The following is a 16,636-nucleotide window of genomic DNA, read 5'->3' as shown; positions in this document are numbered from 1 at the left end:
ATTTGCATCAGAAAAGATTAATGGAAAGTCGATATTCAAAATAACTTCCTCATTTTTCTGACATAGCGAACGTTCCCATCCACTGGTGGGTCTGCGCCTTACCAGAGGCACCAAGCTCACAGAAACCTCCAGCTGCGAAGGGACGGCTCTCTGCGCTCCGTGCTAGTTAGCATCCACTACTTCCTGTTAGCATTCGCTATGTCCTGTTAGCAACTGCTACTTCCTGTTTGTTACAGCCATGTGTAGCATCAACATTTGATGACATCACACTCTGATTGGCCAAATACTTGGAAACACGACTAATTCATATTTTCTTTTTTTATAATGTTTTTGTGAGATTTTAAATGTTCACTCAAAAGTTGCATGAAAGTCAGATGGAGATGTAGCCGGTATGTTTCCATCTGCGGTTTAATGAGGAAAATATATTGCAAATATTTTTACATTAGCGCCACAAAATGAGATCTCTGCATCCGGCGCTGCGTTCCCACAGCTTCTCCGTTTACTTTTAAGATGTGAAGGTCAGCAGGAAGTGATGCTGTCGATGTTTCCTCAGGACGCTTCGGGCGAGCCGATGGTCAGCTCGTGTCCCGACAGCGGCGACATCATCCAGGGTTACCTGTTCAAACGCTCCAGGAGGAAATCCAAGACCTGGAAGAGGTACGGAGACAGGGGGCGCCGTTTGGAAAGTCAAAATTAACACCAGTAATTTCATAAGAGGAAACACGGGGGTTCATCTTTCACCGTCATATTTTCATCATGTTATTTAGTTTAAAACTCTAAATATTTAGTTTGTCAACTAAATATTTAGAGTGAAGCTAAATATTTGTTTAGGAAGCTAAATGATCATCAAACTAAATATCAGAAAATTATTTAGCTTTAAGAAGCTAAATATTTAGCTAAATATTTGCTATCAAAGCCTAAATGCGTTAGGCATAAATATGTATTTATGTAAAATGTTTATTTAGTTTTTAGTTTGCTAGCTAAACTAACTAAACATTTAGTGTGAAGGTAAATTTGTGCCACAGTTGCTGAGGCCCTCTGGGATGTTTCCCCTGCTTCAGGTGCTGGTTCTCCATCAGAGACAATCAGCTGATCTACAGGAAGTCCCACAAGGTAAGATCCTCCCAGGAATCGCTCACCTCCAGCAGATCATCTGCTGATTCCTTTCTAAAGTCATCCTCAGTTTCATTTCCTTTACATTATTTATGATTCAGAAACTTTGACCGAATGAAGCTGATCAAACTGAAAATCTGATCTGCTCATGATTCCTGGAAAATGTTCTGATCCGTAAACTGCTGCTGCTGATTCACTCACCTCCAGAAATCCAGAATCCGCTTGTTTCAAATCCAGAGTTTAGATCCTCCAATCATAAATGTTCAGCTAAATCAGGAGATTCTGTGAAATCGTTCAGCCAATCCGGCGGCTCTCTGTCGGTCATGTGACCCGCTGCTGTTCCAGGAAGACGGCGCGTTAAGGCAGCGAGCGGCGGCTCCGTGGTGAGTCTGTTCTCTGACACATTAAGGTTTGGGTTCTGATGGGATCTGGGTTCTGGAGTTTCATTCAGAACCGGAGGTGGTTCTACATCCAGAGTCCGAGCAGCTGCAGTTATTACAGCTGGAAACCTGAGGAACCTTCAGAGACGCATTTAGACCGTTACAAAGTCAGCCATTAATCTCCATGGCAACCATTCAGCTGTGCAAAACACCTGGGTGGACGTAGCCCCGCCTTCGAGGTGCAGCTCCTCCCACACTCAGCCAGCAGCAGTTAGCAACCAGCTGCTGAGCTCCTTATAGGAGCTGCTGCTCAGAGCAACGCTGGTAAAAACATTAAAGGGTTAATAGAGGAGCCATGTTGGGACGACTTCCTGGAGGCGGAGCTTCAGGAAGAGCAGGAGCTTCTTAAAGAGACAGAGGCCCAATTTCAAGGCATTAAATCAGGAAGTAAATTTCTTTTAAGTTATATTTGATATAAACAGTGTTTTTATAAGAACTGAAGGTAACATAGTTAGTAGATTATTCTATAAAATGTCTCTAAGTGGTTGGAAAACACGGAGTACTGCCCCTTTAAATCAAGGCAAGCAACCCACTTGGTTAGAATTGACTTTGATTTATAATATATGGATTATTGATCAACATATTTGAGGTGTATTTGCTCTATGAATTGATGACATTTGACAGAATTAAATGTTTGAGTTTTAATGATGTAAAACATTTTAAACTTCCTTGTTTCTGAAATGTTTTACACTTTTAAACTGGACTAATTGGATGTTACCATGGCAACAGGAAGAATGTTTCAGAGTCATGGTGACTGTTGTTGGTGATGTCACTGATGATGTCACATGTGTCTCCTCAGGATGATGCTGCCGTCCTGTTTGAGGACCTCCGGCTGTGCGCCGTGAAGCCGGCCGAGCATCTGGACCGCCGCTTCTGCTTCGAGCTGCTGTCCGTCCAGAAGTAAGAGGCCGCCTGCGCCTGCTGCCGCAGCACGGTGCGGTAAGCGCCGCTCATGCACTGTGTGTGTGTGTGTGTGTGTGTGTGTGTGTGTGTGTGTGTGTGTGTGTGTGTGTGTGTGTGTGTTTGTTTGTGCGGGCACCAGGTGCTGCGCCCTGCAGGCCGACTCAGAGCCGCTGCAGCAGGCCTGGCTCGCCGCTCTGCAGGGCAGCATCGACCTGGCATACCGGGAGCGTGGCGACGCCCGCTTCACCCTACCTGGCGCCGGAGACCCCGCCCCCCTGCCGGCCACGCCCCCCCAGAGGCCGGCGGCACTGGGCGTGGCCCTCGGGGGCCCCGGGAACCAGCGGTGCTGCGACTGCGGCGAGCCGGAGCCGCGCTGGGCCGCCGTCAATCTGGGAGCCACCGTGTGCATCGAGTGCTCCGGGATCCACAGGTGAGCCGGAGCGCTGGGTTCTGACGGAGCCGGGTTCTTTTGGCGGTTCTGAGTGTCTGTCTCTCTGTGTCCCAGGAGCCTGGGCGTCCACCTGTCCAAGGTGCGGTCCCTGACCCTGGACTCCTGGGAGGCGGAGCAGCTGAAGGTACGGAAAGCTGCCAAAGGCGGCAATACTCAGAGAAAATCACCAGTGAATTTTCTGGATGCTAAACTTGGCAGTCCTGATGGCGCAGAGCGACGTTGTTATGTTGAAACCGTTTTCGTCGGAGCCGTAAGCCGCCCACACAGAGAAACATGAACGACCCTCCAGGAACTTCCTGTTTTGCAGCTGCTGTGCGTTCTGGGGAACGACGTGGTGAACGGCATCTACGAGGCCAGGTGTTCTGAGGAAGGCCGGGTCAAGCCCCGACCCGACAGCCCCAGGTGAGCCGGTTCTGCTGCAGAGTCGGTGCCGTTTCTGCCGGTTCTGATCCGAGCTGCTACTCTGTGCCGCAGGTCGGAGCGGGAGGCGTGGATCCGGGACAAATACGTGGAGAAGAGGTTCGTCCAGCGCCGCCCTGCAGGCGGAGCCGGTACGTCCCACTGTCCCTGAAGTATCCGTCCCATCCGGAGACGTTTGGTTCCCATGGTTACTAGAGAGAAACCGATCCGATATTAACATCTGTGGAGGTGCTCCGATTTATCGATTTCCTGAGTTTTGGTGATCGGCAGATATCTACATGAAGCCTCAGTGAAGCTCTAAAAATGAGTTGCTGTTGGACCGACGGCCCACTGGGTCACGGTTACAACTTAGAGACTTTCCTGCTTTAGTTGACAACATGTCAGACAAAAAGCCTCGGATTCAGCTGGTCAGACTTTTTGCATTGAGTGTCGGTGACATTGTGTCCAGTGAGGACGGATCTATTCAGTCTAACTCTATGCTTTGTGCTCTGAGTGGCGTCTTGTCAGGCTGCCAGAGTTCAAATCCTTTAGAAAAATAAAATATTTATCTCAGCCGTGGAGGAGTTGTCAAATAAATGCATAATTCAATATATTTCTGTCTTTGTTTGAAAATAATAAAAATGTTTGTTTTCCGGTTTTGGACGATATTTAACTTCAGATAATGGAAGTGAAAAGAGTGAATCAGCACATCGCTAATGTTTCCCTGTCATTCTGCTGCATCGCCTCAAAAAGGGGCGGGGCTCCGACTCTACCAGGCCTCCGTGGCCGGAGACCTTGTTTCCATGGCGACGGCTCTGGCGGAAGGGGCGGAGGTCAACGGCGGCGTCAAAGAGGAGGAGGGGCGGACGGCACTGATCGGAGCGGCGATTGGAGTGAGCGACGTTCCGACGTTCTTCTGTCCATCCGATCCTAATTTTGACTCTGACGCTGCGATTCTCTCTGCCGCCATCAGGGGTCGCTGCTGGCCTGCGAGTTCCTGCTGCAGAACGGAGCCAACGTCAACCGCCGAGACCTAAGGGGGCGTGGCGCGCTGCACGCTGCTGCCACCGCTGGACACACGGGGTAACTGCACTGATACACACTGACACTGACACACACACTTCATGGCCAACACGCCTCGCTCTGATTGGTCCACACAGTCAGGTGTGTCTGCTGCTGAAGAGAGGAGCCAATCAGTACGCTGTGGACGAGAAGGGGCAGGACCCGCTGGCTATCGCCATGGAAACCACCAATGCTGACATCGTCACTCTGTGAGTCTCACTTTCATTTTCAGATTCTGGATCTCAGTGTGTTCTGGTTTGTGACTCAGTCCGTCGGTTCTGCTCTGTAATCCTGGCTGCTGCCAGACATGGAGGAACTTCTGAATGAATGAATGAATGAATGAATGAATGAAGAGAAGCTGGTGGTCATTTCTGTTTTGTCCAGCAGGGGGCAGCACGTCACCATTCACACTGGCTGCCCTACGATGGGATCATGTTCCTCCTCCAATAAAATGGCTAAAAAACATTTCATATATGACCTGATTTTCCATAATTTAGCTTATATATAATGTACTTTGTGTGAAACAAAAGAACAATTATGTTGAACAAGTTTGTTTCAGACCATTCGAGTCGTTTTGAGGTCCCCATGATGCCGCTCTTCAGAGGAGATTCAGATTGGAGCACAAGTGGCAGTTGGCCACCTTAAATACCTCATGCTTGATATGATATGTATTTCAGTATTCAAATCAATAAAATGGTGAGGGTGCCCAAATTTCTGCACCTGTCAAATTTAGTTTTGAGGCGTTTTGCCCATTTTCTGTTAGTCCAATAATTCTCATTTCAATACTGAAATATCAGTGTGTCCATCAGTTATTGGATATATCAAACTGAAATGGCTTAATGGAGGATCCTGGACTTTTTCATATGACGTAAAGAATCCAGAAAAGAAACATAAATCACAGACTGTTGTTAGATTAGCTAATAGCAGCTATATTCATAATCATAAAATCAACATTAAGTCTAAACCATTCTACTGCAGCGGACTGAATGTTCTGACCTTGGAAATATTTGAATGTTTTTTTGGTGTTGAATCCTGAAACAACGTGGCGTTGTTGTCAGTTGCTATGGTAACGAGTCCGAGTGTAGGTTGGCTGATACAGAGAAGAAGTGGCTTTGAGTTGTACTCTGGTTTTTCCCTTTGCTGTGGAGCATTAATTCATTAATTACACCTTCATTTCCAAGTTTCACAGAGTTAAAGGAATTACTCCACGGCGGCAGCGCGGCTGTGGGTGGCATGTGAAAGTCTTTCTGCCCTCCAGCGTTGTCTGCATGCGCGAAATCTCTATATGTAACCAGTAACATGCAGAGCGTCTGTATTTGTAAATCTGATGATTAAATCAGGGCCTCACTGTGAATCTCACGTCACCGATTCTAAAATGTCCAAACGTCCGTATTTCTGCTGCAGATTGAACAGCCTCCTGAATTTAAACTCAGTATGAGAAACATTTCTTCTGCTACTGGCAGCTACAAACTACAAGAACCAATCACAGAACGCCTGATTCCTGAGCTCTTAAAGGGATACACACACTTAAACTGGGGTCGGTTCTGATGGGTCTGAGCTGGATGTGTTTCAGGCTGCGAATGGCCCGGATGAACGAGGAGATGAGAGATTCAGAGGGAGTCTTCAGCACCACAGGTCAGTCGCCTCATTAAGGAGAAGCTCGTTAACTCATTTCCTTCTTAATTGATATTAACTAATTGTGTTATTACATAATCTCCTCGTGAAGTAATTTTGTCACATAATTGCCTGATCAACTTAATTCACTAGTTATTGCTTCACTAAGTGCCTCGTTAGCTCATCTTCTCGTTAAGCAGCGTCCCTGGTGTGTCTCCCAGGTGACGACGAGACGTTCCAGGACATCTTCAGGGATTTCAGCAACATGGCGTCCAACGACCCGGAGAGGCTCAGCAGGAGGCAGTTCGGCCGAGGAGGCGAGGAAGAGGAGGAGGATGAAGGAGGGGGGGATAAGAGCAGCCGTTACTGACCCTCCAGGTTACCATGGCAACGTTTTAGAGACTTTGGACCAAACCAGCTAGGATGAAGATTATCAGAGAGTTCAGCTGTCAGTTCTGATCCGGAGCAACCCGGTTCTGATCCGGAGCGACCCGGTTCTCTGTTTCTTTAGCAGACAGGCTTTTATCACTGTAAACAGTTCAGATCATTTCACCAGAACCAGAACCGGCCTGGAGGATTCACGCTGAGGTTCTGTTGGTCAGAGGGACCCGACCGACCCGGTTCAGCCAGGAGGTTCTGGTTCTGGAAGGAGATCAACACTAACCCGATTGTTCATCTTGTTGTTAATCATGAGAATCTAGAATGTCAGAAACATTTCCTGGTGAATAAAGTCAGAACCGGTTCTGAACGGGTCCAGAAGCTGTTTCTGTTCCTCTGTTTCCTTCCCGCCTCGGATCAGAACCGCTTCACTTTCATAATCAAGCTGCAGAAAACACATGAGGTCTCACTCTGACACTTTTACAGACATTGAACTCATCATCAACCAGTTAATTTAACAATTTAGAATTTATCCAGGAAAAGCTAGCTTGTGTGCTAATGCTATGTGCTAATGCTTTCAAAGTTAGCTTAACCACTAAATGAGAAGTTTGCTCTTCCCGTCCAGGATATTTATTACATGTTGAACACTGTGTTTCTTAAGGATTTAGTTTTACGTGATAAAATCTTCAGTTATTAAACTTTCTGGAGAGAAGCTCATGAGTGACCTGCAGGAGCAGAAAAGCTGCTATTTATCCAGAAAATCATCTCAATATATGAGCTGGCAGAAACATGGAAGTCCCGATTACTGCAGCAAACACCCACCGCTGCCTTATGGGTAAAAAAAACAATAAAACAAAACAGGTTACATAATAAAGGGGGATCAGAGAGGCAGCCGTCTTTTCTTTAAGGCACCAGAATGACAAAATCCACTGTATCTTCATTCAGTACAAAAAAAACACCAACACAGTGAACCATGACGTTTTATTGGTCTGCGTGTGTTGGCTGCCATCTACATCTTGACCACTAGATGGCAGTGAATTCCACAGCATGCTTCTTTAACGCCAGCAGGTTCCAGCGTTTTATGGCTGTTGGCTCCTCTAGATCAGAACCTAAACGATGACGGAGGTCAGCTGGATGTCTCCTTCGATCTCCAGGCCGTTGATGTTCTGCAGCGGAGAGAAGCGGTGTTTGTAGGTGTGGGCCTGCATCCAGTTCACCACCAGACGGAACAAGTTGTTCTCACAGATAACGGTCAGCTGCAAGAGGCAAAGGTCACATTTAACTTTAACAGAAATAATCAAAGATAAGACTTTATTGGACAAATAGATGTTTTTAAGTTGGTCGCTTTTTAAGTCTTTCCCGTTGATTATCCATGAATTAGGAACATGATTGAAACTGGCAGCATGACCTAATTTGTAGTAATTCAGTTGATGATCACCCTTAAAGCATTAAAATTTTATTCCCAGATGGTCAGTTGATCCATAGATATGGAAAAAGCAGCAGAGAGATTGTGACGTTAGAAAGTAACGCCTGCCGCAGCGAACACTGAATTCCACACCATTGATCCCAGTACACATGCGCTGTTCAGAATGGGTTCACATAGGTTTGAAGACGCTTCTAGAGCCGTCGTACCGTGAAAGACTGTCCTCGATGGAAGGGCATGCCGCCGCCGCGCTCCTCAGAGCCCCACTTGTCCCACTGCTTGGTGTTTCGGACCACAACGTTCTCGTTGAATCGTGGATTGTAATGTAGAGCGATGCCAGACTGGTGGGTGAGGTTCATGTGGAACCTGAGAGGAAAACAGAAGTTTGAAACTTTAGTGGAAAATCTGAGTCTAATTGAATGATGAACATCGGATTTATTTACTGCACCTCGTAAGGGAAGGAGCTACGATAACGCTACTTTGTGCACTGAGGATACCAACGGATGGATGGATGGAGGGAGGTTCACGAGGTTCTGAGTCCAAACATGAACCGACTTCATGACCTGATCAAACCAGAGTGACTCCTGGAGTGAAACAGGAAGTTGTCCGGACCAAGGTCCCTCAGCGGACCCAGGAAGCCATGACCTTACCAGAACTGGTCTCTGTTTCTGTTCAGGTTCATCGGGTCATCGTTTCTGCTGACTTCAGATCAAATCATTGTCTCATGACAGACCTGCTGAACTTCCTGCCGCACCACCCAGATGTTCTGCTCCGGTTTCAGCGAACACTGGATGCCAGCTCTTTTCCTATCTGGTCAATGTTTTTTCCTGAATTAGTCAATATTTTTAAATCCTGAAAGTCCAACTGTGATAGAAACAGGTTTTCCTGAGATGGACTGAGGGACTGATGAGTCCACATGTCGTGTTTGAGGAACGTTTGGAGGAACAGCAGCAGGACTCAGACTCCTGGTTGATATTTATGGGTTTTATTGGATGTTATTCTCTCTGTGTTCTCTACAAGCTGATTAATCCTCGTTAAGCTCCGGCTGTTTCAGTATTTGATGTAAGACGGTAACAGAGGTGGACACTTCTGCTAATCCACTAATAATGGAGCTGACTTTTCATGTAGTCCTTTAGCATCTTCGAAAGCGTTTAGGAAACGTAGCTTCCCGTAAATTAAGTTTTCTAGATTGTGTTCGTATAGCGCTTTAGCGTTAGCTTGTGCTGATTACCATGTTGGTATCACATTTCAGCATTGGCTTTTGTGAAATATTGTGCTGGTCTATCAGTTCAGTATTAACTTCTGCTACTTAGCCTGTCAGCTTTCGATAAATACCCTGTTGGGATTGTGCGTAAGCTTTAGCTTCAGCTACATATTGTGGCGATGCTATAGCGTTTACTATTAGCTTTTGCTAAGTACCTTGTTGGTACAGTGCTTTGGCATTAGCATCTGCTAAATATTGTGTTGGTATAGCACTTTAGCATTAGCTTTAACTAAATATCATATTAGTATTGTGTTTTAACTTTTCCTGAATACCATGTTAGCATAGCACTTTATCATTAGCATTAGGATCTGCTAAATTCTGTGTTGGTATTGCGCTTTAGCACATAGTTAGCGCATGTAGCTTTTCAGTTAGCGGTTTCCAGCGGTGGACGTGACATGATGAAGGTTTGGTTTCACCTGGTGGCGCTGGGCTGGACGACGCCCTGGATGGTGATGGTCCTGCCGGGCTGGAGTCCGCTGCTGATGAAGTTCTTGTACGGAACAACCTGCGGAGAGAAGGAGAAGAAACTACCAGTGACAAAACTCAAATCTCAGAGCTATAACGTTGACTGAGGAGGTTCATGTTTTATCTGAACTCACAGGCGCTGCAGGAGGAAATCCAGGCTGAGCTGGGAATCCTGGCTGGGGGGGGAAGCCGGGGTAGGACGGGAAGGCGGATTGGCTCGGGAAAGCCTGCTGCGGAAACGGCTGCACAGCAAACTGTTTGCTTCAGTCACAGGAAGATTTCTCTACAGGACAGCTTCATTATCAACCTCAAACTCCCACGCTCCTTGAACGCAACATGTTTTTTGCTCACCACTGGAGTGGAGAAGGAAATGGAGGAAATTTCCACTCTTCCACCGACTGTAATGGTGTCAACCTGCTGGAACGGGATGCGATGCCTGTAGTCCATGAAGTGGCTGCCGTTCACGCTCACCTGCAGGGAAACAGCAGTTCACTTTCATTACTAGCAATCCTTCAAACTCTTCAGCTCTTTACCTTCGATTACCTCCAGTCTGGAGAAAACAGAAAAAGTAAGCAGCTTCGATCTACATAAAATGACTTTAATTATTTTAATCCAAACTTTCTTTGTTTTACTTTTATTTATTCCTCCTACAGTGATGGAAACATGATTATAATGAAGTTCCTGAGAACCTGTGAGCAACGCTTCACTCTGAATGTTAATGGGACGGCAGTGAGTGAAACCAGATGTTTGGACCTCAGCAGCTCAGTAATACTTAATGCCAGAACCTTCATTCAGTGATTAAATGACTCACTGCAGGCTGAACTTTACCTGACCCACTTACCATTTTGATCCCTCTAACAGTTTTCACACAGTTTAAGTTTGAGGTTTTTTTCAGGTTGAGTCTCGTCCTCACAGGATCCAGTTTCTACCTCCAAATATTCGCATATCATTATCTTTTTGAAAGATCCAGACTTTTCCTGTTTTCCACTTCTTGAACAAAGTTTTTCAGTTCAGTCTGAACGCTTCAGCTGATGTTCAGTTCTGGTTGGGTTTCAGCCCGGTTCTCCCTCGGGTCCGATCTCAGAACATCTGGTACTGCTAGCTAGTCCAGCTAACCTGCAGCACTAGAAGATAGTGGCTTCCCGTTAGCATCCTCTTAGCTTTCCCTTAGCTCCCTGCTAGCTTTCCGTTAGCTCCCTGCTTGCTTCACGCCTCATTCTCATCAGATTCTTGGCAGTTCAGTTACATATTTCTTTCTCAACACGTTTCTTGCGAACTGGTTGTCTACCTGCAGGAAAACGTTTGGTGGTTCTGAGATCATGAGCTGATATCTGAGCAGTTTTAAAAGTGCTGCGTTGCTCTGAGAAGTAATTTAAATGTTAAATGTTTTTTGGCCCTTTTTGACTAAAGAAAAAAGCTGGATAATTATTATACATCGATACATATTGATATTTGTGTTGGCCTCTTAGAATCACACAGATAAAGATCACCAGCTATCATTAAATACAAGATGTATTTAAGTTTATGCAGGTTGTAGTTAGGAAATTCGCCTAAAAATGATGTGGTGAAACACTAATCTGCCTAAAAGTTGTGCAGACAGTGTGGCTTTTCATCAGGACGTTCTGAATCTCAAAGTTTAGAAATATTTCACACCGTTCACACAGTAGCTGCGTTTCCATTGACCACAGAATTATGCAAATTGAAATTACAAGTATACATTTATTACTTACTGGAAACACAAAATATTTGAAAACACATTTTTCAACAAAGTTTTTTACCAAAGGCGGTTTTCAGTTTTTAGTAGAAATGGACTCGTTGCTCCAATGTCTCCTCTGATTGGCTGATGGATAATGAGCACTCAATTATCTTTTCTAATTGTTTGCATCTGTCACTGCCTTAATTTTTAATTAGTTAAAATTTAACATAATTGTGAAAATATGTTTTGTAGACATTAGCAGAACATAGACAAAACTTTGCAGATGTTTGTAATGGAAACGCAGCTGCTGACTGTGGGCTCCCCTCCCCCGCTCGCTCCGGAAAGTGGAGGGAATCACCATAGCAACCAGTGACTCAGCATTTTTAAGGGAGACATTTTGTGTCGACTCTTTGAGAAGCGAGCTCTCCACAAACCAAAACTCAAGACTGAGTTGGAGGTGGTTCTGGTCAGGTTCTGGTGGTGTTCTGGCCGGGTTCTGGCCGGGTGCGGTGCCGGACCTGGTAGAAGTCCCGGGTGACGGTGATCTGCAGGGTGAAGTTGCTGCCGGCGGGCAGCGGCGCGTGCTGCTTCCTCTCCTCGGAGCCCCAGTTGCCGTACTGGAAGCTGTTGGTGACGACGTAGGGATGGCCGTCGTAGCGCGGGTTGAAGTGGAAGGCGATGTCCGCCCCGCTCCTGGAGCCGCACTGGAGGTTCACATGGAACCTGGAACACAGACCAGTTCAGACCAGTAAAACCAGCTCCGTTGGGCTGATGTAAACACACTCTGAAGACGTTATGTTGGCCAATTTTAATTAAAAAAAACTGTTCTCAGTTTCTTTTATAAGAAATTACAAATCCTCAAACATGCTTGTTGGACAAGATGGCCGCCCTGGTGAGCTGACATCACTGGAGAGAGATCGGTGCTTCTGCTCGTTACCATTATAGTCTATAATAGAACTACTTGCTTTTTTAAGGAAGTCATTAGAGGGGTCTGAAAAGTTGCAAATGTAACAACAAACTTGCTAATTTGGCTAATTTAATCGGTGGACGGACGGACCTGTCCACGCCTGGAATGACGCGTCCGCTGATGATGATGGACTTCCCCTCCTGCAGGCCGCCGTGGATGGATCCGGTGAAAGGGATTGGCTAGAGCACAGATCAACACGCAGAGCAGAACATTTAGCTTACAGTGGAAAGAACAAAGGTCAAAGGTCACTGTGGGAACTGACTTCTCTCTATCAGCCTGCTGCAGCTGCTCTGTACTGACTCCTTGATAATAACTGGCAGGAAACTGAGCTTTCCGTTACAAATCTCAGACATCCAGCTGCTGCAGCATGTTTTCATCCGTTTTTATCCGTTTGAATCTCCGTTGGCTGAAATGCGCAGCAGCAACTGAGCGGTAAACGACTGACAGTCGCTCCGTAGTTACTCGCCTGCTTCGATTCACTTCAGGGCAAAATGAACTGGCAGGAAGTTCAACGTTGCTGCCGTTTGTTTCATTTATTAACTTCAGTCAAATTTTAACTCTTTTGTTCTTGTTTCTGTGTGGAAACCCGGTTCTGTCTGCTTGGGGTTATCTGGAGTCATCTCTGTAGTCATGGTGCTACAGGCTGAGGAATAATTCTCCACCTTTACTCACTTTCTTCTCCTACTGCTCTCCAGTTTGCTTTACTTGCTGGTATTCTAACTGTTAGCTTCATGTTTTCAGTTACTTTCTCTCTGCGTTCTGATTGGCTGATTCCTTCCTGGAAACTAATTTGAATAATTAACTCAATTTTATGTATTGATTGATAACTGGGATGGATGATCAGATTCAAGTAATGTTTTGGGGAAATGACCTTGAGACGACATGTGTTGTGAATTGATGGAATAGAAATAAACTGAATTAAATAGATTTTTTCAGTATGAAGCTACAAAACAAAGTGAGCTGCATCTCATTCACTTCCTTTGGTTGGATTGTTTTTCAGGCTGCGGTTTGTAGTTTTAACACCTAGCGCCATGTTTGTTTAGCAACTTTGAAAATGAATTTAATCAGCATTTGGCACATTTAATTACACAAAACTTTAGCTACAAAAATGATGATTACAAAAATGAGTCAGAATTGGTTTTAATGTTGTAATTATGAGATAAAAAGTCGTAATTACAACTTATTTTGTGAATTATGTCTTTTATTCTCATAATTATGACTTTAAAACTTGTTGACTTCTGGCTGGGCTTGTAGTTTTTCTTTTATGGCAGAAATGAACTTCCGTAGTGAAAAAACATTTTTAAAAACATCTCAGTAAAGAGAAGACCACAGAGCAGGCGGCAAGAGAAACTCAGGATGAAATTTACTGTTTTCTGAGTCCTTTGTGAATGTTTTTGGTAGATTTTACTAAAGTAAATTCACTGACATTAACATTCATTCAGTGCCGTTCTGCTGCATCCACGGTGCATAAAGCAGCGTTAACGCAGATCCTTCCTCCAGCAGCCGTTACTCCAAAACATTCAAACCCAGAAAGTATTCACACCCTGCTGCAAAGTTTTATTACTGTTGTTTTTAATTCTCATTTTGTACATTTCAGTGATTATCCTGAGTTTTCACCAAGCAGGTGAATCTAATCTGATCCGCTGTTTTGGATCAGATAACTTACAGGATTCATGTGGTCATTTTGTCCAGTATGTTGTTCTTTATTCTATTTTTGTGTATTTAACATTTTTATCTTTGTGTGAATCCTTTAGCTTCCTGTCATTTTGTTCCTCTCTGTGGGACAATAAGATATTTATATTCTATTTTTTTCTTCTAACAGGATATAATTAATTAGAATTTGATGAAGCAAAACTCCAGCGTGTATTCCTGGTAAAACTGAGGCTCATTTGCATTTGCAGATTTCAGGAAATTGACTCTTTCTTGATGACTGCAGAGAAACCAAACTGTAAAAAATAAAAAGTATTTCATGTTGAATTTTACAGAAATGATCCTGCAGAAAGTTTGCTGGAAGGGGAACCACCAGCAGCGTTTTTCTGGTTGGGGATGTTTTATTTTTGGTTTTCTCCTTTAAATAAGTGAAACTCATTAATGTGCCGAACGTATTAGAGACCAAATAGTTTCAGGTGTGTTTCAGGCCCGGTTCTGACCCAAACTGGTTTATTTATCTCATATTTTAATATTTTCAGCAGTTTTTCTGGATCTTTTCTTTCGGTTTAATCTCCTTCCTGTTATTGATCTTCGTCTTTTGACGCCTGCCTCTCGACTTCCTGTGATTTTCATCACTTCCTGTCTGTTTCTGTAGCTTCAGATAAGGTTCTTGATCCCGTCACTCCAACAAACAACAAACTGCGGAAATCTTTTCCTTACTCAGGAAAATTTTATGATGAAAGTATGAGACGATTTATACTTTATAAAACTTAATTTGCTTTGAAAACCACATTATCTGTTCTCTAATTTGATTTCTTTTGGTCATAAAATCAATATTTAATATATTATAAAACTGTAAATAAGCACAAAGAAGCAAACAATAAAAGGCTTGTGTTTATTGTTTCCATATTTAAATCTGCACGTTAAACAGTCCCAGAGTTTATGTTGGAGTGAGCCCTCTTGTTTTTAAAGCAGCTTTGTCCTTTTGTTCCATCTGATGAAGATAAAGACCCTGTTCTCACTGATGTCACATTATTCATTGCTATTTTCGTTTTACTCCTTAAAATACCAGAATTTGACACAAACTTAATATTTTTTTTCCTCTGTCATAATTTTTAAATAACTTCAGATGATCTGATTTGTTCCTCAGTCCTCGTCGACTTTTTAAAAAATCTTTTTTTCCCTTCTTTTCTTACTGAAGGTTTTCTTAGTTTTTTTAGTAAAGTTCATGCAGCCCATCGCTCCGTGAGCATCAGAAGGAGACAGAATAGAAACATTGTTTCACATGTTTCACATGAGGAGCTGAAGAATTCAGCCAGAGGTCAGAATCAGGAAACCGGAGCTTCAGACTTTACAGTTTGGGTCAGAATAATCTGAGCAGCTTCACCGCAGCTGGAGGGAAATGTCACACAAACATCTGCATTCAGGGAAACGTGAAACATCTGGGATGAACCTGCTTCACTTTTCATGAAGCGTCGTCAAGCTGATTGTCGGAGCAGGAAACGACGGGCTTCGCCTTCATAACGGAAACATGAAGCGATGAGAATAAAACTTTACTCACCGGGTTGTAGAACGGAGACTGGTTGAAAGCCATGAGCAGAACCGACACCAGAACCGAGCTGTGGGAGCACAAAATGTCCTTCCGCGAACTTTGAGTTAAAATGGAGGAGTTTAGGATGCAGCGGCTTTTTAAGCTCTCTGGATGGTTTCGGTTTCCCAGCAGTGGGAGGGGTTTCTGCAGAACCGGGGGTCGGTTCTGGATGGACTACTATCTGGAACCAGGAGCGCTCCCAGTCTGGCCCCAGAGAGGGGGAGCCGATAAACACCGGAAACCAGGATTTATTCCCCTGCAGATCCAGTTTCACTTGAAATATTCACAACTTAGGAGAAAATCTGTCGGTCCGATCAGAAGAGGCCAAAAGGTTGGTTTGCTGCATTTACCACAGCTAACCAACACCGGGCCTCGTTACTGTGAAACACGGTGGTGGCAGCATCATGACTGTTCGCCAGTGGCGCAACTACATATTATTCAGGTGGATGCGAAAACATAAATCGGGTTACAATCATACCAGTTATTGTAACCCAATTGACAAAACAATGAAATATTCATATAACCCACGAGACACAGAATCTAGATTGAAAAAATAAAAGTAACATTTCAGGCATTTTGAAAGGAAATAGTGTTTTTTAATTCTCTGATGTTTCCTGTTCTGCAGATAACAGATTTTTGTAAGTTTGTCTCATAAGAGGATCTGATGAAATGATTATCTGATCAGAATAAATCAACTTTCCATAAAATGACTGAAATAAAGCAGAACGTATGAAACTGCAGTCACTTCCTTACTTAGTTTTCTGACAGAAAACTGCAGATGAAGAAGGATTTTAGTTCCCAGGAGTCCAGGTCCAGATTCATGTCTGGGTGGGAAAATAAAAGTTCTGGAGTGAATCTGACAGAGGAAGGCCACAGATTAGTCTGTACCTGAAGCTGCTGCAACAACGTTTCGGGATGTGAAACCAAATTATTCAAGTTTTTTATGTATTTTTCACTTGAGCAGAATATTTCCTAAACGTCTTATTATTCACAGAACCAGCAGGTAAACGGACCTGGTACCGGGTTTCCACAGCTGTCAATAAAACCATAATGTCTTTATTATGTCGTAACTCAGAAACCTTTAGAACCATCTGGCTACTGTTTACCAAGATATAGGGAACTAAATTGGGGCCTTAAAGTTTAATGTTTTTAAAATAAATTTTCTGAAACTGTAAAAAACGCTTTAATTTGAAAAGTATTTTTGTAGTTTTGTGGAGTAT

General features: G+C 44.1%; 2 protein-coding genes and 1 long non-coding RNA gene across 5 annotated transcripts in view; 2 read left to right on the top strand and 1 right to left on the bottom strand.

Moving 5' to 3' along the window:
• LOC106962664 (arf-GAP with coiled-coil, ANK repeat and PH domain-containing protein 3) overlaps positions 1-6,745 on the top strand; it is a 12,179-nt gene extending 5,434 nt beyond the window's left edge. For both annotated transcript variants that reach the window (XM_015057217.1, XM_015057216.1), the window contains 12 exons: positions 554-657; positions 1,062-1,113; positions 2,353-2,453; positions 2,596-2,886; positions 2,962-3,031; positions 3,215-3,309; positions 3,382-3,458; positions 4,060-4,199; positions 4,280-4,389; positions 4,467-4,577; positions 5,942-6,003; positions 6,204-6,745. In XM_015057217.1, coding sequence (XP_014912703.1) covers positions 554-657; positions 1,062-1,113; positions 2,353-2,453; positions 2,596-2,886; positions 2,962-3,031; positions 3,215-3,309; positions 3,382-3,458; positions 4,060-4,199; positions 4,280-4,389; positions 4,467-4,577; positions 5,942-6,003; positions 6,204-6,352 — 1,362 coding nt within the window. In that variant the 3' untranslated portion in view covers positions 6,353-6,745. The remainder of the gene's footprint in view (positions 1-553; positions 658-1,061; positions 1,114-2,352; positions 2,454-2,595; positions 2,887-2,961; positions 3,032-3,214; positions 3,310-3,381; positions 3,459-4,059; positions 4,200-4,279; positions 4,390-4,466; positions 4,578-5,941; positions 6,004-6,203) is intronic.
• A 579-nt stretch (positions 6,746-7,324) lies between these two features.
• Positions 7,325-15,658, bottom strand: LOC106962665 (galectin-9). Of its 2 annotated transcripts, none has more exons than XM_015057218.1 (8): positions 15,387-15,658; positions 12,266-12,354; positions 11,727-11,931; positions 9,864-9,983; positions 9,647-9,766; positions 9,464-9,552; positions 7,993-8,149; positions 7,325-7,616 (listed from the first exon to the last, which is right to left on the bottom strand). In XM_015057218.1, exons 1-8 carry the CDS (start codon positions 15,417-15,419, stop codon positions 7,470-7,472), a joined length of 960 nt encoding a protein of 319 aa, XP_014912704.1. In that variant the 5' UTR covers positions 15,420-15,658; the 3' UTR covers positions 7,325-7,469. The 2 variants fall into 2 exon arrangements, with proteins under 2 accessions (XP_014912704.1, XP_014912705.1); XM_015057219.1 differs by having other exon boundaries at positions 9,647-9,754; positions 15,387-15,647.
• On the top strand, positions 9,990-10,299 carry LOC106962666 (uncharacterized). The gene is made up of 2 exons (XR_001428028.1): positions 9,990-10,080; positions 10,166-10,299. It is a non-coding gene; the product is annotated as an uncharacterized LOC106962666 (long non-coding RNA).
• Positions 15,659-16,636: the final 978 nt, after the last annotated feature.

The sequence above is a fragment of the Poecilia latipinna genome, unplaced genomic scaffold (assembly GCF_001443285.1).
Source record: "Poecilia latipinna isolate Pla-1442-1.1 unplaced genomic scaffold, P_latipinna-1.0 Scaffold1444, whole genome shotgun sequence".
Classification (NCBI taxonomy): domain Eukaryota; kingdom Metazoa; phylum Chordata; class Actinopteri; order Cyprinodontiformes; family Poeciliidae; genus Poecilia; species Poecilia latipinna.
This window is presented reverse-complemented; position numbering and strand designations above follow the sequence as displayed.